General features: G+C 43.3%; 1 protein-coding gene across 1 annotated transcript in view; it reads right to left on the bottom strand.

Moving 5' to 3' along the window:
- The window catches only part of MPHOSPH8 (M-phase phosphoprotein 8), a 46,334-nt gene extending 26,646 nt beyond the window's left edge, over nt 1-19,688 (bottom strand). The window contains exons 1-3 of the mRNA XM_030561369.1: nt 19,481-19,688; nt 9,405-9,560; nt 5,311-6,162 (exon numbers count right to left, since the gene is read on the bottom strand). Of these exons, the coding sequence (XP_030417229.1) occupies nt 5,311-6,162; nt 9,405-9,560; nt 19,481-19,651 (1,179 nt within the window). The 5' untranslated portion in view covers nt 19,652-19,688. The remainder of the gene's footprint in view (nt 1-5,310; nt 6,163-9,404; nt 9,561-19,480) is intronic.
- Between the last annotated feature and the right edge of the window lie 1,631 nt (nt 19,689-21,319).

Here is a 21,319-nt window from a genome sequence, read left to right as displayed (position 1 = left end):
AAAATGGAGAGTGAACAGCACAGGTGACTTATAGTGGGAAACAAAGCCTTACACACTTGACTTGCTAATTTAAAATCCAGACAAGGTTGCTAGTGAATAAAAGAAAAGTCATCTGATCTGTACACAAACTTACATAAAAGGGGTTTAGTGCCCTTAGTCCAGTTCCTATTGAACAGCTGTTCACATGATAAAATTACCACCAAAATTAGAACTATTCAATCAATGCTTTAAGCAGCAGAGTTTGAACATGCACAAGGACAGAATAAGGACATATTAGCATGACAGTGAATTATACTATGACGACTTTATAATGGAAGAGACTAGAAACTAGAAGCATCCACATTTCTTGTTTTTTCAATACCCCAGGTATGCTAGGTGCTTTTCTAGCACAAAAAATACACAAAGTCTGTTTCAAAGAGCTTACGGTTTCCCCTCTTGCGATATGTCTAAAATTAGGACAAATTGTAGCGAGCAGAAAGTGTGATGGAAGCCACAGATAAAAAGATCTTGCTATTACTCAATGAAAACATTCACATCTTGATGTGCCGATGGATAAAAATACTTTAAAATTTAAAAGTCAGATTTCATTTTAGTTTTTAAAAAGAAATGTAGGTTTATTTTTATATTTTAAAAAATAAACCTACATTTAATTTTTAAAAATTAAACTTGAAACAGATACATATAGGCTTTAACATAGGATATCAATCTATTTAATTACAAAAAATATAAGCAGTACATTTTTCTGCCAAGTTTTAAAGAAAATCAAAACAATGAACTGGTGAAAGTCACTGGCTAAGCCCCTGGAATCAGAGTCTGCTGAAGTATTACACCAGCTTTTGATAGCAATACTCTCTTCTGCAGGTTGAGAAAGAATATTTTCTGCATTTCAGTTTATTCAACTAGTTCTGTTCAATGACTTCCAGTTCATTCAGAGTTAAGAAACCAATTGAGAGTTGAAAATGAAAAGTTTGTTTCCTTTTTCCAATCTATGAATTGAAAAAAAAAAAAAACCTGGTATGAGATGAGATTCCTACTACTTGTAAAATCTTGAAGAACATGGTGACTAGAAACAAAAAATTCAATTCACTAACTACAGATCATATTTCCTTTGTTTAATATATCACATTTTTCTTATGTAACTAGCAAATTTAAGGTAGATTTTTTTACATAAAAAATTTAAAATGCTGGTTTTGTACATTCTTAATTGAATATCTATCAAAAAAGAGCTTGACACAAATCACAAGTAAAAAATAATCTAATAAAGGAATGTACCATTCACCAGCTCAGGGTGCTTCAAATCAGATTGGGGTTTGTGCAGCAACAGAGGTTGCCACTGACAGAGGGGAGGGAGGCAGGAACTGGCTCAAAAAAAAAAAAAAAAATCTAAATCCATTATGGCATGGTCTATCCTGTGGGAGGGGGCAGGGTATTGCCCACTCTCTTTTACCCCTCTCAAACCTGGAAGACTTCCTGAAAGGACAACAGAGATATGAGTCATGCTACCAGGAATGCAAAGATCCAGAAAAGGTACACTGAACAGTGATCCGTTTAAGCAGTGGCAAACCCTGTCCCCAAGGGAACCATGTAGTAGAAATGTAACAATGAAAATCTTGCCACTCCTTGTCTACTATGCAGGAGTAGTCCACGTACAGCAGGGTGGGGAATCTTTTTTCTATCAGGGGCCACTGACCCACAGGAAAAAGAAAAAGAAAAAAAAAATCAGTCATGGGCCTGACACAACCCCGGGGCGGGGGAGAAGGTGGCTCAGGGCTTCTCTTAGGCTCTGAGGTGGGGCTAGAAATGAGGGGTTCTGGGTGCAGGAAGGGGATCCGGGCTATGGCCAAGGGCTTTGGAGTGTGGAAACGGGCTCGGGGTTGGGGCAAGGGGTCTGGCAGGGAATTAGAGTGTGGGAGGGGTTTCTGACATGGGGCAGAGGGTGGGAGATGCAGGCTCCAGCCAGGTAGCGCTTACCTCAGGCAGCTCCCGGTCAGCAGAGCAGTGGGACTAAGGCAGGCTTCCTGTCTGCGCAGGCTCTGCGCTGCTCCCAGAAACAACCAGCATGTCCAGCCCCTAGGCAGAGGCGTGGCCAGGCAGCTCTGAGTGGTGCCCGTGTCTGCAGGCACTGCCCCTGCAGCTCCCATTGGCCATGGTTCCTGGCCAATAGGAGCTGCAGAGCCAGTGCTGGGCGGGGGGGGGGGGGGGGGTAGCACACGGAACTTCCCTGATTGCCTCTCCACCTAAGGGCCGCAGGGAAAGGCCAGCCGCTTCCAGGAGCTACATGGAGACAAGTGGACTTTTAATGGCACTGCGTGGAGACTTGCTGCGGGCTGGATGAAATTAAGCAGTGGGCAAGATTTGGCCCGTGGGCCGTAAGTTCCCCACCCCTGATGTAAGGGACAAACAGGCCTTTAGATTCTGCAGAAGGTACAAATGGTGGGATTTAAGGGTTTCCAGTAATACAAATGCAGTGGCTTTTAAAAGATTTTTAGGAACTGAATACTTTTTCAAACATATGATAATTTCTCATTATTGTTCTAGAACTTCTAAATCGTCAGATTACTTAGATCAGTAAGTATAACACACTGCTAGTCACACTGCAAACTTACTGTTTGTATATGTTTATACTTTGTGCTAAGTGATCTCAAGTTAAATATCCAAGAACTTGAATTTCCTACATAAGTGCCTGGAAAAGACAGCAACTCCATTTGGGGGTTCTCTTCCATTTTCCTCTCAGTTCTACCAAGTCTCTTTTTACCTACTTTCTTTTTAGCCCTGACTACAAAAAGATACTGACCCTTTGCTGACAAATCTTCTTGATCTGCTGCTGAGAACAGTGATGTACTAATTTAGATCAGACAAAAATACTGACAGACTCAATTATGCTTTCTTGTCTACGAGTTTTGTTTTCATTGTTTGTTTAGAGAGGACTTGTTCTGAAAAACATCCAAATTCCTTGTTTAGACAGACCTTGTTTGCTTAAGTTTATTTCAGACAGCCTGCATAACTTTTGTCTGAATGCTGTATAGTTATAGCCATGTCATTCCCGGGATATTTGGGACACAAGGTGGGTGAGGTAATCTCTTTGATAGGACCAACTTCTGTTGATGAGAATAAGCTTCTTTCTTTCACCAACAGAAGCTGGGCCAATAAAAGATATTACCTCACCCACCTTGTCTCTCTTACTTTTGTCTGAACACTTTCTAGATCTGAACTATTTGTTGAAAAAGTTTTACACAAGGTTTAACACTTAAGTCAGCTAGCATGAAGAGGATCTCAGGCTTTAACAATGTTTAGGCAACTGCTTACAGGACTAGGAAAAACAGAGGCTTACGAAAAAAACCAAAAACCAACAACCCACAATATTTTAAATAGGGCTATGCCCCATCCAATTTGCTTGGCTTAACCATGTTTAGAATGGCTATCACAATCATTAAACTCTAGCATGGACATGGTTTCTGTTTCTCTAGTTCCACTTTTGTTTTCTTCCTCTGAAGGTAGTATCTACATTTGATATTTATATTCTCTTTTTGAAGCTGATTTGCCCACTCAAAGGTACTCAGGGGATGTATGAAATAACCTTGATTAGAGTACCACAGCTGAAACTAATGATACAGACATATTTGCCACTGATCACTGAAAAGAATGTTACTTTTGAGGAATTTTGTCAGTAATTTTTGCTACAATCAGAATGCAAGTTGCCATGGGCACAAACTGCAAGGAGCAATACAGTGGTCTCAGGCAGCTAAAACAACATTACATTGTTCAACAGCATTTTTTACAGAAGGCCATTTTAGTTTTACCAATACTGTATGCTTATTCTTTACCTTTTCTACCCCAGATCCTCCTTAAAATATAATCTTGTGCTCAGTGAGGAACATAATAGTATTTCAAATCAAAGAAACACAAACTGCTTCAGAAATCTTTTTAGATTAATCTGAAGAGTATGTGTCTTAAATGCTTAATTTCAGATTTTTATTCTATATTGTCTACATTCTATCTAAAAACAACCAAAAAGAAACTCTAACAAGACAAGCCTCCTGCACATCTATTTGGGAGACTCATGTTTATAAGTGATTTCAGGATTCCAATTCCTAGTTAGATACCAAAATACACAAATTACAGTAATGGTATACTTAAAAACACAGAGATGGCATGTTAGCCATACCATATAAGAATACTTCATAGCGTGATAATGACTGGACACTCACTAGGTGGCTGAATGCCTTACTATAAAATAAAGGGAAGAATGCCAAACCGAAGATGGTCAGAGATGCAAGGTAACAGACAAGTGGCTAAAACAGACAGTACAAGGGTTATTTAGAATGAAATCTAACCAGTTCTCAAACAACTGAAAACAGGAAGCGGAGAGATTCATAGGCGCTAACTCCAAGAGTGCCAGGGCTGGCTTTAGGGCAATTCCCTTGATTCCTGGGAATTGGGCCCCTCACCCTCTGCCAAAGTGCTGCTGGAAACAGCGGCGGCCAATTGAGCTGCCGCCGAATTGCGCCGCTATCTTCAGCAGCAACTCAATTGCTGCTGTCGTCTTCGGCAGCATTTCGGTGGCAGGTCTTTCGAATTGGGCCCCACACATCCTAAAGCCGGCCCCGATGGGTGCTCTGGGGCTGGAAAACCCTCCAAAAATAAACAGTGAGTGCTCAGCACCCGCTGGCAGCACTGCAGGTCGTGCCTCCTCCCCCCAGCGGCCCTGTCAATCAGCTCCTCCCACTCCTTCCTGCTGCAGATCAGCTGTGGGGGAGGGGGCAGGAAGAGGCAGGGGAAGAGGTGGAGTGAGGGCATGGCAGGGACAGGAAGAAGCAGAGTGGGAGCTTGGAGGAAGGGGTGGAGTGGGCACAGGACCTGGGGCAGAGCAGGGGTTCAAGCATGCCCCAGCAACTCATTAAGTCAGCATCTATGGAGAGATTTATACTCCACTGAAGACTAAACAGAAGAAAAAGACAAGCTAATTTAATATACAATATTTACTTTTTGAACAGTTTTAGGATTACCTTTGATCAACTGCCTTTCCTTTGACGTGTCCTCCACATTCAGATCACATTTAGAGACACGCTTCTCTCCTAATATGCTCCCTTCTTTCTTATGTTCAGTATACAAGGAAAATTTTTCAAACAGAGTCTCCCCTACAGATTGTGCAGTGGGCTCTCTCTTTCATTTTATCCTCATTAATTCTCCCAATTACATTTTTGTCTTTGTGATCAGAAACAGTAGACTTTTGAGGTGTCTGAAGTACATCCCTGGCATAATATTTGTCTGATTTAAACTTTGTTTTTCAAATTTCATAACACTGCTTACCTCTCCAACTGAATCAGTTGACTTGCGTCCTTTTTCATCAGTGCACAATTTCAAACTTTTTTGGACTAGAGCAGGTGTAGGTGAAACTTTGTCTAACTCTGCAGAAGCTTTCGCCTTTTCTTGAGCTTTTTGTTTTTTGTGCATATTTTTCTTCTCCAAATAGGTGTCCTTTGTTTCCACTCTTCTACTTTCCTCTTTGTAATCTTCAGCCTTTTTAAGTTTCTTCTTTTTTCTTTTAACCTTAAGCTCAATGCTGTCCTCTTCAGTACTTGCTGACCCATCTGGCTGCCTGTCAGCAATGAAATCCTTCATAACAATTTCCTGTTCAGATTTCTCTTTTCCACTTTTTATCTTTTGTTTCTCCTCTCTACCCTCAGAACATAAGTCTGAATTTTCATTGTCAGCTGCTTGAGAAAATGAATCATCTAGGGTGCTTGACTCGGAATCAAACTGAAGGTCACCATGTTTTTCCTTTCGCAATTTTCTATTTTCTTTAGAATCCTCTTTACATTTTGTCTTTAAATCTTTAATTTCTCCCTTCTTTTTCTTGATTTCTTTAGAATCTTCTTTCTTCTGCTTCTTAGGATCTTTCGAATCTTCCTTGGTTTCTGAAGTTCTTTTCTTTGGTTTTGAATCTAAAATCAAACTATCTGAGGAGTTTTCACATTCCAGTCTGGGTTTCTCTTTGAATTTTGCAGACTTTGATTTTTTCTTTTTCAGATCATCTGGGCTCCTATCTTCACCATCTTTTGATTTTTTCTTCTTCTTCTTTGGTGATGTGTCTTCTTTTGCTTCACTTTGCAAGTCACTGTCAGATTCTGCCTCAAATAAGTCGTCATTTAAAGACAGCTTCTATAAAATGAAGAAAAACAGAAAACATTTCTTTCCTCCTTTCCCAATTAAACTTTATTATTTATGTACTTCAGTGCACAACAGTGTTATAGATGCTTAAATCCATAGTGCCCAAACCCAGGGTAGTGCAAGATTTCAAATATTTAAACATCTGCAGTTTGTAGTGGTTATTCCCATTTTAGCTGACCATTACTAAGTCCTCTTTGAAATAGAACTAGATCAAAGTGCATTAACAAACTTAATGCATGCCAGCAGAGTCCACAGGGACAGATAGTCCCTGGCAGAATAGTGCACGGGAAATTCACACCTCTGTTTGCTGTGAACGAATTATTTGTGTAGACAAGCCCTTACTCAAGCTACTACCTCTAGAAGTGGCATCAACAGGCACACGGAGGAAAAATAATAAAATAAAAACAGACAGGATTTATCTGGGCAGCTATGTTGAGCAGCAAAATAGAGCATAAACTTGATTCTGGACTCTTTCTTGCTTCAAGAGTCGGTCCTGGTCTACACTTAAAGTTTAGACTGACCTAACCGCCAGTGTAGAAATGACTAGCTTGACAGAAGAATTTTTCCATCAGTTTAGCTACCACTTCTTGGGGAGGTGGATTTCCTCCCCTGGGGAAAACCTCGTCAATGTAGAAAGTGTCTATATTACAACGCTACAGTGGCATAGCTGCAGCTGTGCCACTGTAGCACCCATAATGTAGACATGGTCTAATTAACTTGATATTGCAAAGGTGATCTACTGATTCTCCAGACGTAAGGCACAAGATTCCAAAGAAACCTGTTGTAGGTTAATTTTAAAGCACATGGGTATGTCCACACTGCCATGACACAGACAGGGCTGGCCTGAATCAGCTGACTTGGGCTTGCGGGGCTCAGGTCCCAAGGCTATAAAATTGCAGTGTAGATGTCTGGGTGTGGGCTGGAGCCCAGCAAGGAGGAAGAGGATCCCAGAGCTGAGGCTCCAGCCTGAGCATCTACACTGCAATTTTATAGCCTTGCAACTTGAACTCCATGAGTCCAAGTCAAGCAAAATGGGCCAGCTGCAGGGTTTACTGCAATGTAGACATATCCTATAAGAGCCTCTTAAAAACTCATGTGCCCATCATCCATTGCACTTAATATAAATTAAGCATGAACAAAGAAAAAATCCCAGGGATTTCTGGGCAAAGAACATCCAAACAAGGCAAGGAGGGAAAGCACTACTTCAAAAGAATGAGTGAGCAAAGAGTTCTCACTGGAAGAGAATAGGGTTTGAGTGTGGGGATGGTAAAAAGATTTCCATTCAACTGCCTGCTGAATGTTGATTAGACTGGCCCTTTACCATTTAACTAGCCCCAATTAGGCTTAAAATTAAACTTTGAGATGAATCTGGGTAAGGTACATTCATTCCCTGTCTGATGCGGAAAACTGTCTAAGACAGACAATAATAGCAAGGCTGAGGTTAAAAAAAAAAGAGCAAATCAGAGCAGTGCTTTAAATTAAAAAGACTATCCATAATGGTCTCCATTCCTGCTGCCCTCCCTGCAGAAGCTTAGTCTACCAGAGACAGAAGAAAATGGTGGTAAGTCTGATGATAGATTCTGCATTCTTTGCCTACAATTATTCCACTGGTATAGACACAACTGTTACTTTTAATGAGAAGAACAGTTCCTATCTGTAATTCTACCTTTCAAAAGATAACTGCTTTATCAATCTATGTAAATATTTAGAAATCTAGTTAACCTTGTTTCACAATATGGACTGAGAAGTAAGCATTCCAATATACAAAATGAATCTCTAGTCCAGGGGTTGGCAACCTATGGCACGCATGCCAAAGGCAGCACACGAGCCGATTTACCGTGGCACGCTGCTGCTGGCTTGGGGTCCCTGCCGCCGGCCCTGCTCAGCCCACTGCCAGCTTTGATGGATGGAACCCTGGGCAGGCAGCAGGCTGAGCAGGGCTGGTGGCTGGGACCCCACTCATCCCGCTGCCAGTCCGGGGTTCCATCTACCGGCCCCTGTATATGTAAAATGTATTACAGGCACACGAAACCTTAAATTGCCACGAATAAATGAAGACTTGGCACACCACTTCTGAAAAGTTGCCAACCCCTACTCTAGTCTTACAGTGTAAGGATATCAAAACCAGCAGGAAAGCATGCAAACCTACAGCAGGCTTTAAAAGAAGAATACATGTTCAGATGCAAAATATACCCATCAAAACTTAAGTGTTTAGGAATGTTTTCAAACTAACAACAGAAAAGACAATTTTACATGAAATGCAGAAAAAAAATGATTTTTATGACCGTTCTAGGAGAAAAGATAACTATACTAGCAGGTCATACGCTTCATTTCTTGTATTGGCTGAGCTTACTGCACAAACCAGAGGTTCCGTCCATCCTCTCCTACAAGTTCTTTGTGCTGCACTCTCCCATTCCGCTTCTTTTTCAGGGATTCAATGCAACTCCCCACAATCTCCCTGCTGCCATGGGTTTTGCATGCCCCAGTGCTAGTTTCTCTCCCCACACCATGGCAAGAGCTATATGGCTCCCCCCTTCCCAGGTTCCCCATTCTCCACCACCTATGACAGGAGCTGTGTGCACCCTTATGTCACCTCCTTCTCCCCAGTTCCTTTCCCCTACGCCAGACACTTCCAATTTATCTGGGTGATTAGTCATTCAGGGCATCAACATATTAAACTATATTAAGAAGCCAAACAGGAGTATTTTTATGCCACAAGGCATTAACTGATGTCATCAACTAGCTGCTTGAACTATATACAATTGCAGAGGTGCCTGAAACAATGATTGTAGTAATCTGATGGTAGGGTTTCCATTTCTCACCTTTCGGTTTTCCAGTTTCCCCAAAAATCAATAAGGTTCTGGCCACTGATGCCTTGCACGTTCCCAATAACTTTGGAATTGATCAGATGCAAGGTTCACAAGTTATCATGTTACATACAGAGAAATGCCATCAAATTAAATGTAAGGACCTCACAAGGTTGGCCAAAAAGAGCACTTACGGCATTTTTTCCCTAATTTAAGAGATTTTTGTAATCTTACCCAAGCTTTCATTAATAGTAACTCCTAAGCAAGCAAGCAGTGGTCATCACAATAATAAAGGCCTTTACTACAAAGAAATTTTGATTATATTTTAGAGTCTGCACACAACTCCATGGAACATTTAATACCAGAAAATAAGGCCTAAAAAGGGAAAGACGTCTTTAATGGAAGGTGAGGGGAAAGCAGACATACCTGTATGTCCTTCTTAACGGGCTTAGGCTTATTATCCACAACTTTTTTTCTGAATTCAAGCAGCACTTCTTTACAGTCTTCCAGATGAACCTCTGGTTCCCAGGTATCATCATCAGAGGTATATCCCTTCCACCGCACTTTGTACAGAATTTTACCCTGTGAGAGCAAAAAGTACTTAATAAACAAGAGTTTGGGGGGGGAGGGGGTTTCTACAGTATCAACGTGCTCTTGTGAACCTCAGTGTATAATGGTTTAGTCTAATGTCATTTTATATGATGAAAATGTTAATTCCTAAAAAGTGAGAGGAGCCGTGTTTTGCTATAATCATTCATGCAAACATGTTCTCATAGTTTGAAGTATTACACAAAAGAGGTTAAGTAGTGAGTATAAGACTTATTTCTTACAGTTCACTAAACTTCTGTTAACCATTTCGTTTTGCCCAAAGTTCTTTGCTGCTTCTCCAAACACATTTAGCAATTTCGTATTACACAGTGATGAACAAATCACTTTCCTAGATCAGGATATATTTGGATGAGATACACATATCGACTACTCAACTTCACAAAAATGAAGTCTGCTACAAGAACTCAGTTTTTTCCTTTCCTGGCTTCACACTGCGGCATACATGTGCCCAGAATCACTTGAACTGAAGAGCATGGTGGAGTAAAAAATTAAAAATATATTAGAGCTGTCAATTAATTGTAGTTAACTCACATGATTAACTAAAAAAAATCATGATTAAAAACATGGTGATTAATCACACTTATAACAATAGATTATCAACTAAAAGAACAGGAGTACTTGTGGCACCTTAGAGACTAACAAATTTATTTGAGCATAAGCTTTCATTGGTTACAGCCCCTTTCATCAGATGCTATAGCCCACAAATGCTTAAGCTCAAATAAATTTGTTAGTCTCTAAGGTGCCACAAGTACTCCTGTTCTTTTTGCTGATACAGCCTAACACGGCTGCTACTCTGAAACCTAAGAATACCAACTGAGATTTATGAAATATTTGTGGATGTTTTCCTACATTTTCAATATTGATTCCAATTACAACACAGAAAAAAGTGCACAATGCTCACTTTATATTATTTTGTGTATCTAATATATGCACTGTAAAAATGATAAAATAGTGTTTTTCAATTCACCTCATACCAGTACTGAAGCACATTCTCTTTATTGTGAAACTGTAACTTACAAATGCAGATTTTTTTTTGTTACATAACTGCACTCAAAAACACAACAGTGTAAAATTTAATAGCTTACAAGTCCACTCAGTCCTACTTCTTATTCTGCCAATCGCTAAGTTTCTTTACATTGAAGGGAGATACTGCTGCCTGCTTCTTATTTACGTCACCTAAAAGTGAGAACTGGTGTTCACATGGCACTTTAGTAGCTGGCATTGCAAGGTATTTACATGCCAGATATGTGCTGGGTCATCCTCCAAGAATGCTATAACATGAAATATATGCAGAGTGCGGGTAAAACAGAGCAGGAGACTTACAATTCTCCCCCTAAGGAATACAGTCACATTTAATTGATGCATTATTTTTTTAATGAGCATCATCAGCATGGAAGCGTGTCCTCTGGAATGGTGGCTGAAGCATGAAGGGCATGTGAATGTTCAGCATATCTGGCACAAATATCTTGCAACACCAGCTACAACAGTGCCATATGAACGCCTGTTCTCACTTTCAGATGACATTGTAAACAAGCAGCAGGCAGCATTATCTCCTGCAAATTGTAACCATCCTTGTTTGTCTGAGTGATTGGCTGACCAAAAAGTAGGACTGAGTGGAATTGTAGGCTCTAAAGTTTTACATTGTTTTACTTTTGAATGCAGTTTTTGTACATAATTCTACATTTGTAAGTTCAATTTTCATGATAAAGAGATTGCACTACAGTACTTATGAGATCAATTGAAAAATACAATTGTATTTTTTTACAGTGCAAATATTTGTAATAAAAATAAAGTGAGCCGTGTACACTTTGTATTCTGTGTTGTAATTGAAATTAATATATTTGAAAATGTAGTAAACATCCAAAAATGTTTAAAATAAATGGTATTCTACTGTTAACAGAGCGCAATTCATTTTTGTAATCACTTGAGAGCCTTAAAATAAGTTTTAAAAGATTTTAAAGGTCATGATTTATTTTATTTAAATATTAATTCACTTTCTTCCCATTTTATAGTGTTATCGTGCTAAAATAGATGTTTCTCATTTTTTTTCTTAGTTTCCTAATTGTTAGGAGAATCTCAGATTTTAGAGATTTCCCCTCACACACACTTAAATGTTTATCCTTGCCAAAAAAGGAAAGTGCAGGGCCATACTAACATACCTCCTTATTATAATAACATCATAAATTCAAACACAAAACTGATAAGCAAATAACTGTGCTATATTTGCAACCAGCACAACCTTCTAATATAGTGAAAAACCTGCAATGCTTAAACCAAAAACTGTACTACAACAGGGTTTTGCATTCAAGTCACATCCCGTCTTGATTTAAGGATGTCAAACTGTCTAAGCACATCCCTAAGCAAGTTGTTCAAGTGGTTCCCTCACTAAAAAATTGCCTCTTATTTTGAATCTGAATTTGTCTAGCTTCAGCCTGCAACCAATGGATCCCATTATGATTTTTTCCTGTGAGACTGAAGAACTATCTACTGAGAGAAATCTCTTCTTCATAAAAGCACTTAAAACATGATTAAGTCATCTCAATCTCCTCCTGGAGGAAAAAGATTAGCCATCTTATGTCTCTCACTATAAGACTGTTTTCCAGACCACATATTCTTTTAGTAGTTCTCCAAACATTTTCCAATTAGTCAACATCCTTTTTGGAGTGCAGATACTAGAAATGGACACAGTATTCCAATAATAGTCTCACTAATATACTGAGGTAATATCTCCCAACTCCTATTCAAAATTCTCGATTGAACACCCAAGATCATACTAGCCATCAAGTGCACCACATCACTGTGAACTCATGTTCAATGGGTTATCAACACCATGTCCCAACGTCTCTTCAGTGTCACTGCATTCCAGGATAAAGGATGGGGGACTGTAAGTGTAACCTATATTCTTTGTTCTTGGATGTATTACTTTTCATTTGGTTGTATTAAAAACATATGCTGGTCAAATGAGCCCACCTTACCAAGAGACCTGTCTCCACTGATATTTACCATTCCACCAATTTATATTCTCTGCAAATTCTGTCAGCAGAGATTTTCTTATTTCTTTTTTCTTTCTTTCAGATCATCGAAAGAAATATTGAATAGCATTGGGCTAAGAACAGATTCCTGGAGCATCCTGCTAGAAATACCCCCACTAGATGAGTCCTCATTTAGTTATTTTGAAATCTTTTTAACCAAGTTTTAATCTATTTAATATGTGCTACATTGATTTTATAGAGTGTAAACTTTTTTAAAAATCAGACTATCATGCAGAATAAGTCAGATGTCTTACAGAAGTTAAAGCATATTCTGTTAATGTGGTTACCACGATCAACCAATCTCACCAAAACACAATATCAAATCTGTCTGACGATCATTTTCCATAAGACCATGTCGATTGGTATTAATTATATTACCATATTTTAATTTTTTATTAAGTACGTTCCATGTCAGAACATCCATGACATGAGACAATTTCACTAACCAAAAAGGCTCTGGATTAAATCACTTTAGATGCAAGAGGATTCTGTTTCTTTTGAGGGAAAGTGAACAGTGGTTCTCACAAATTACATTGTTTTCCAACAATTTTGGAGAGCGAAGTTTCGAAAGAAATTTTGCTCCTCTTGACTATTCTAAATAAATTTATCGTCCGCAAGCTCTGCATCTCACTGTTCACCCCCTTTTGCAGATCCTTAAGATATTAAACACAAGAATTAGTACACAACCTTGCTACATCCCACTTAATCTTCTACACTGTGAACACTGACCATTTATTCCCATTTGTTTTCTATACAAGTCAGCGTCTAAGGCTATATCAACACTACAAATTACATCACTCGGAGGTATGAATAATCCACACCCTATAAGCAATGTAAATTATATTGACCTAAACCCCGGATTAGACAGCGCTATGTTAGCAGGAGAGCTTCCCCCACTAACATAGCTACTGCCTTTCCTGGAGGCAGGAGTTATTAAGCTGATGGGAGAGTGTCTTCATTATGGCAGTATAGCTGCATCAGAGCAGCTGTGCCACTGTAAGTGACGTAATATAGACATAGCCTAATAAGACAGTACTTTATTTAATACTTAATTTCCTTAGAGATTCTTGTGATGAACTTTGTCAAAGATTTTTTGATATTAGTGCACTAAACAATACATACCAGAGTCCCAGAAAAATAAAAGGGCTTCAATTCTAGCTTCTTTTTGAAATTACAACAGAGAAAATACAGAAATAGGGTTTGTCTACATGAAGTCTTAGTGCATAGCACACTGGGGTGCAAATCTACAGCATCTAGCCTGCCATGCAGTCACTGGTGTTGCACACTAAGGGTGTATCTGCTCTTAAAATGCTGCAGGAGCGCAGCTGCACCATTCTAGCGCTCCAGTGGGGAGACAACCTACACCAGGGGTTGGCAAACTTTTTTTGCCGAACAGAATGGGAACATAAGTTGTATGGCGGGCCTTGAATGCTCACAAAATTAGGGTTGGGGTGCAGGAGGGGCTGAGGGCTCTGGCAGGGGATGTGGGCTCTGGGGTGGGCCCAGAAATCACTTCAGTGTGTGTGAGGGGGCTCCAGGCTGGTGGGGGGAGAAGCTCCAGCTGGGGGTGCGGGCTCTGGGGTGGAGGGGTTTGAGGTGCAGAAGGGTGCTCCGGGCTGGGATCAAAGGGTTCAGAGAGCTGGAGGGAGATCAGGGCTGGGGCAGGGGGTTAGGGAGCAGGGAGAGGCTATGGGGTGCAAACTCCAGGAGGTGCTTACTTTAAGTGGCTCCCAGAAGCAGCAGCATGTCCCTTCTTTGTTTCCTATGCGGAGATAGGGCCAGGAGGCTCTACACCAGGGGCAGGCAACCTATGGCACGCATGCCGAAGGCGGAACACGCGCCGATTTTCAGTGGCACTCACACTGCTTGGGTCCTGGTCACCAGTCCAGGGGCTCTGCATTTTAATTTAATTTTAAATGGAGCTTCTTAAACATTTTTAAAGCTTTATTTATTTTACATACAACAATAGTTTAGTTATATATTATAGACTTATAGAAAGAGACCTTCTAAAAACATTAAAATGTATCACTGGCACACGAAACCTTAAAGTAGAGTGAATAAAGACTCAGTACAGCACTTCCGAAAGGTTGTCGACTCCTGCTCTACACACTGCCCTGTCCACAGGCACTGGGTTCCTATTAGAGCGCCTGAGGGGGCCATTGGAGTGCGCAGGAGCTGGAAGGGGGCCATGCCGCAGCTTCCAGGAGCCACGTGGAATGGCCCCCAACCCTGCTCCCAGCTGGAGTGCCACAAGAGTGCAAGCCCCAAGTTTGCCCATCCCTGACTACAATGACAGGAGGGGTTCTCCTGCCGGTGTAGGTACTACACCTCCCCAAAAGGCAGTAGCTCGGTCAATGAAAGAATTCTTCCATTGACCTAGCATTGGTCAACACCAGGAGTTAAGTCAGTATAGTGACATCTCTCAGGGGTGTGAAAAATTCACATCCCTGAGGGATGCAGCAATACTAAAATGAATGTCTAGTGCTAACCAAGCTTGAGGGTTCTGGAGCATGCTTCAATCTACTGAATGTAGTCAGTGGGATTACATTTATTACACTAGAGTATCTGAACATAATTTGGCCTTTAGAGCACATGATGAACAGCATGTATTGAATGAAGCAATTAAAGGTTAAAATAATTCGTGAAAATAGACGAATTTATGTTTAACACATTTAAAGATTAATTTAGTCTGCCTAAAGACTTTATTTTTGTATGCCATAGGAATTTTACTGTGCACCTTTCACTTTTAAAGTTATTTCGAAATGTTGCATCCCTGCCTCATTTATTGTGCACCCTCAAAAATCTGTGAGGCATTTATGGAAAGATCAGATATGATAATGTAATTAAAGAGTATTATAATGCATATAATAAGAGGGAAGAGTTAAGACTGCCCACCTTTACTAAGGAGTTTTGCAATTCACTTGGTAAACTTGTATATTAGCAGTTTTATGGAATAATACAGAAGACTAAACTACAGTATGGTGTAAAGCAGTATACATAAGGAGAACCTACAGGTATTTTGTTATCTCCTTAGTCTGAGACACAACATTTCTAGGAGACTCCTGAATGCTTTGTATTGTATTAGCACCTAGTGGTGTCATCCAAGTTGGGGGTCCCACTGTGCTAGGTGCCATACAAATAGCACCTTCACTGAAGCACAACAGCTGCACAGTTGAAGCGGCTTATGTGTAGAACAAGAGTAGCTCAGCATTTCAAGGAAAGGCTAACAAGTTGTGAAAGACATTCTTGCTGTCTCTAATATTATAATCCTGCCCTGAGAGATTCTGTTTCCCAAATAGATCTATGAAAACTACCTAGAAACTACTACAAATAAAGTAAATTCATACAACAGCAGTGAGAACTTAGAATACTTTTGATGATTACATGATTTAAGTTATGTTCAGAAACAACTGGAAGCTCACAACGGATTAAACAATGTGCTCAGTGAGAAAATACATTTACTAAAGGACCACGTTTGTCAGAATCTTTTCCCAGTGAGCCACTGATCCAGGAAATGGGTATTTTCACAATGTATTTTACCACTGCAACTACCAGGGGAAAATGGTCAGCATGATTTTTTTTAAATAATTCTATCATCCTAAGCTACAAAAAGCCATATTTTATATTAGAGGTATATAATAAAAGCATTAAGATACAACACTGTTTTCATGGGCTTATAGCCCAAGTAAAACAAAATAAAAAAAATCACCCCAGACAAACTTGATCCACAAGAATCCATATAACCTCAAATATCAGCATCTGTTTGTCTCTGACGGTTTTATGATTGGGACTCAAAAATTAAAGTACACCTCTACCCCAGTATAACGCTGTCCTTGGGAGCCAAAAAAATCTTAACTGCGTTATATCAAACTTGCTTTGATCCACCCCAGTGCGCAGGCCCCCTCTCTCCCCCCCGGAGAGCTGCTTTACCGCGTTATCTCCAAATTTATGTTCTATTGCAGGCCTGCACAACATGCGGCCCACGGAGTCTCACTGTGCAGCCCGTGGGGGGGATTCTAAATCCCCGGCATACGGTGCTCTGCAGGGAGCCCAGAGCCCTTTAAATCCCAGCCGCGGCCAGGAGTTAGAGGGCTCTGGGCTGCCTGCAGAGATTCCCAGCCACGGCTGGGATTTAAAGGGCTCAGAGCTCTCCACGGCTTCGGCCACCCCAGAGCCCTTTGAATCCTGGCCGCGGCTCGGATTTCAAGGGCTCAGGGCTCCCCGCAATGACCAGCAGCCCAGAGCCCTTTGAATCCCTGCCCACAGCCGCTGATTGCCCCCTCCCCGGACCCCTGCCCCAACTGCCCCCCAGGAACCCACCCCCTATCTAAATGCCCTTGTCCTCCAATTGCCCTCTCCCAAGAACCCTGCCCCTAACTGCCCCTTGAGACCCCAGCCCCTATCTAAGCTGGGCTTCTCCTTGTCCCCAACTGCCACCTCCTGAGACTCCTCCCAACTTCCCCCCAGGACCCCACCCCCTACCTGTCCCCTGATAAACCCCTGGGACTCCCATGCCTATCCAGCTGCTGCCTGTCCCCTGACTGCCCCCCCGAACCTCCACGCCATCCAACCGCCCCTGCTCCCTGTCCCTTGACTGCCCCCGGAAACCCTCTACCCCTTCTCCAACCCCCAGCCCCCTTAACATGTCTGGCTCCGTGCAGCTCCAGACATGTTGCTGCCATGCTCCCCGGCGGAGACCACAGTCCAACCCCCCCCCCCAAGCACCTGCCTTCCAGATTTGAACACCTCAAAATTCAGGAGTGCTGAAGCTCAGTTTGGGCAGCTGTTACTTCATTTATCCTAAATCAAATATACTGATCCATTGTAACTTGCTGTAGAAAAAGTAGGATAAAATTGAGCAAGAAATACTTATTAGGACTGGAATTGCTGTTTTCAACAGTCATTGCCTTTTTGTTTGTTTAAAAGGAAGACAGCGATATTGCACTGGCAAATTCCCCACAGAAAGAAAGAGTGGAACAAAAGAATAATAAAGGCACCTCAACTTTTCCTCATTTATGGAGGACAGTCTTACAATATGCATCCAGATATCCTCCAATCACGCAAGCTGAAAATTGTTCCACTTTACTGCAGCTCTGTAACCATATGGGAACCAATCCTGTCTGTGTTTTGTGCACATCCAAAATTCCTGCTGAATGACCCACCCTGGGAGTGAGTTACCAGTGACCCAGGGCTGGGGCGACAGGAGGTGGGGGGGGGCGTGGGGCACTGGTGGGGGGGAGCCCAGGGCTGGGGCGGCAGGGTGTGTCAGTGGGTGGGTTGGGGGAGAGCCCAGGACTAGGGCAGCAGGGGGGAGCCCAGGGCTGGGATGGGGGGCAGCCAATTTTTTTTTGCTTGGGGCAGCAAAAAACCTAGAGCCGGCACTGCCGGGTTCCCCCAGCCGCCAGAGCCCTGGGCCCTTTAATTTGACCCTGAGGGCTCCCAGTCACCTCTTCAGCTGGGTGCCCCTAGTTGATTTAAAATAAAGTATCAACTGCCCACCCCCAACCTTCCTTTTTGGCCCACAGCTGTTTTGCTGGGGTGGCGCTGGGGAAGGAGGGTTTGTCTCCACAGGGCTGGGCAGTCCTGGGGCGGGGTGTTTCTGCGGGGCTGGGAGGTTTTGGCCCTCAGCTGTTTTCGTTGGAGTAATGTGGCCCTCGCCGCTTTACGAGTTGTGCAGGCCTGTTCTATTGGGTGTTATATCAGGACAGAAATGTATTTTAAGAACAACTTTCTGTCGGTGTCACTTTAAAAAGAATTCTCCTTTGTGCCTTTATTCTATGTTACACAGAAGACTTTCACCACTTCATGTAGCCATAAAGGAAGGGTTTGACTCTCCCAGCTTGAGAACCCAGGCTAACTGATCAACTGGGTAGAGACAGTTATACTAAATGAAGTACTTAAAGTAAAGTACTTAAAGTAAAGTATTTTAAATTAGCTTCAAGCAGCTTGAGTTATAAGTGGCCCATGAAGGTGGAAACAAAAAGAACAGAAACCCAAATTCAAGCCTATGCAAGATGCTGCCCTGCTACCTTTGGTTATAGCATTTGAAAATGAAAGCATGTCTGTTGTGAGGGGAAGAGATGGGGAGCCAATCCACCTGAAGACATCAGCTGTTTGGCTGCTCCCCTCACAGCCCCTCACCATTAGTTTAGCCAGGGATCTAGGACTCAGGTGCAGAACAGAGGAATGCCTGGCCAAGGGAGAGGTGAGACAAGAGTGACACGGGGAGGGGGGGCAGGCACTGTGGGAGAAGAGAGGAAGTCAGGGGGATTATGGGGAAAAGGGAAAGAGAAGGGAATGAATGGAAGAGGTAACCGGCAGGGCAGGCTCCACAACAGCAGCTAGCTCCCGCTATAATTGGAAAGCTGAGGAGTCTTGGTCTCCCTTTATCCGCTCAGTAACCCACCCGGCCAATTCTCCTCTCATACACTGCCTACCCCCATCTCCGCCAGGCCGGCGCTCTCCTCTCCCCTCCGCCACCCCACCGGGCCGGGGCTCCCCTCATCCGCTCTCCTCTCCGCCCCCCCCGGGCCGGGGCTCCCCTCATCCGCTCTCCTCTCCCCCCCCCGCCGGGCCGGGGCTCCCCTCATCCGCTCTCCTCTCCCCCCCCCCGCCGGGCCGGGGCTCCCCTCATCCGCTCTCCTCTCCCCCCCCCGCCGGGCCGGGGCTCCCCTCATCCGCTCTCCTCTCCCCCCCCCGCCGGGCCGGGGCTCCCCTCATCCGCTCTCCTCTCCCCCTCCCCGCCGGGCCGGGGCTCCCCTCATCCGCTCTCCTCTCCCCCCCCCGCCGGGCCGGGGCTCCCCTCATCCGCTCTCCTCTCCCCCTCCCCCCGCCGGGCCGGGGCTCCCCTCATTCACCCACCCCCTCCGTTTTCACATCCAGGATCTTCTCCACTTCGAACACATCCTCCTCCTCCTCCTCGCTCTCGCCGCCCGCATCGTCCGCGGCCTTGCCAGAACCCTCCGCCTCCGCCTCCTTCTGTTTCTCAGCCGCCGCCACCACCGCCTCCTCCCCGCTCCCGGCCGCCGCCATATTGGGGTGAATTTCAAGCGACTACAGCGAAAAGCGCTGCGACAGCCACAACCAGGCGGGTAGCCCCCTGACGCGGACTCTGCGGCCAATCAGCGAGCCGAAACGCAACGTAGGCCCGCCCCCTGGTTAACCCGAGTGGTCGCTAGGCGTTTAGAGTGACAGGTTCAAGTAGCCAATTGGTAGCGCCGCAGGGAAGAGCCAATAAGGAGAAGAGGCGCAAAGGGGAGGGGCGGGGGAGAGGTTCTCGCAGAGTGTGGTCAGGGGGGAGGGTTGAGGCCGTTTGTCTGATCGCGGCGGGGAGCAGGCAGGGGCCGCGGGCGGCCACGGGACTGACCCCAGCGATGCGCCGGGGGCGGGGCTGATGTGGCATTTCTGTCCCCTCCTCTAGCGGGCCCCTCCCTGCCGTGCCGGAGCCTCCTGCCTCCTGCATCGCGGTCCGCCCCAGGCGGGGATCCCGTGGCCAGCAGCGACCACGGTGATGGGCTGTCTGACCTCCCGCGTAAGGCAGGCCAAGGACTTCCCGTTAGAACTGGAGCGTGTCGTTGAGAAAAACATCTGCTCTTTATTTTAAAATTGCTAGAGATGGAGAACTCCTACCCTGTGTCAGTTGTTCCAATGGTTAATTATCCTCTGTGTTAAAAATGTGCGATGCTTCGTCATCATCAGGGCAAATGCCAAAGCACAAACCCGATGGTTCTTTGGCTAGGTTCTAATTTGCCACAACCTGCAGGATACTGGAATGGCCCTTTCTCAAGGTTTCATTGGTCACTTGCCTCTGCAGCAGAGAAGCTCTTGCCCATTTCAGCTATGAGGAGGATTGACCAGTTTGTTGCAGGCAGTTGGCTTCAGACCAGTATAAACAGCTTCAGGATGAGAACATACTAGCCAAGGGGGTGTGGTGTACTGATCTCAGAGAGCCTTCTCCTTCAATGCCCCACATAAAGTCCCATTTTTTGACACAATTTTAATATCTTCATGATAAAGGGTTGAATTCACAGAGGTTATATGCCTGTTACAGCTTCACCTACAAAGCCATCTTTTTGACACAGTCTCTAGTGACTCATTTATTCAGCTCTAGAGGTCCTCAGTGCAATCTCCAGTGTGTTGGCTAGGGTGACCAGACATCCCGATTTTGTCAGGACTGTCCCGATATTTACCAGGTCCTGAAGCTAAGAATCTCAATTTTCATTTATAAGATCCAGAAAGCCTTATTAGCCTTCACATTGCAGAGAATAGCCAGCAACTGTGAACCAAGTGTACCCTAAAGCTCAGAAATCACTTATGCTATATCTACACTTAATACTCCTCAGGGGAATTCTGCACCAAAAAATTAAAAATTCTGCACACAATTTTAAAAAATCTGTAAAATTCTGCATATTTTGTCTGTCAAAATAACACAATATAATCATGCTATTTTCAATTTTTTTCGGTAATTTATTTCAAAATACCTGCCAGCAATTATGTCTATAACAATCGGGAGTACAAAAAAACATTCAGGGAATGTTTTTGACAAATAAATTCTGTACTAGACATATTAATACATAACTTTGAGCAATAACTCATTTAAACTACAAATACATAAATGTATTTCCCATACCCCTCAGAAGCTGCGCCAAGCCTTGGGGGACTCAGGGTGGGAGAGGGAAGTTATTGTTGGGAAGAAGCCTG

This window comes from Gopherus evgoodei, chromosome 1, assembly GCF_007399415.2.
Source record: "Gopherus evgoodei ecotype Sinaloan lineage chromosome 1, rGopEvg1_v1.p, whole genome shotgun sequence".
Lineage (NCBI taxonomy): Eukaryota > Metazoa > Chordata > Testudines > Testudinidae > Gopherus > Gopherus evgoodei.
This window is presented reverse-complemented; position numbering and strand designations above follow the sequence as displayed.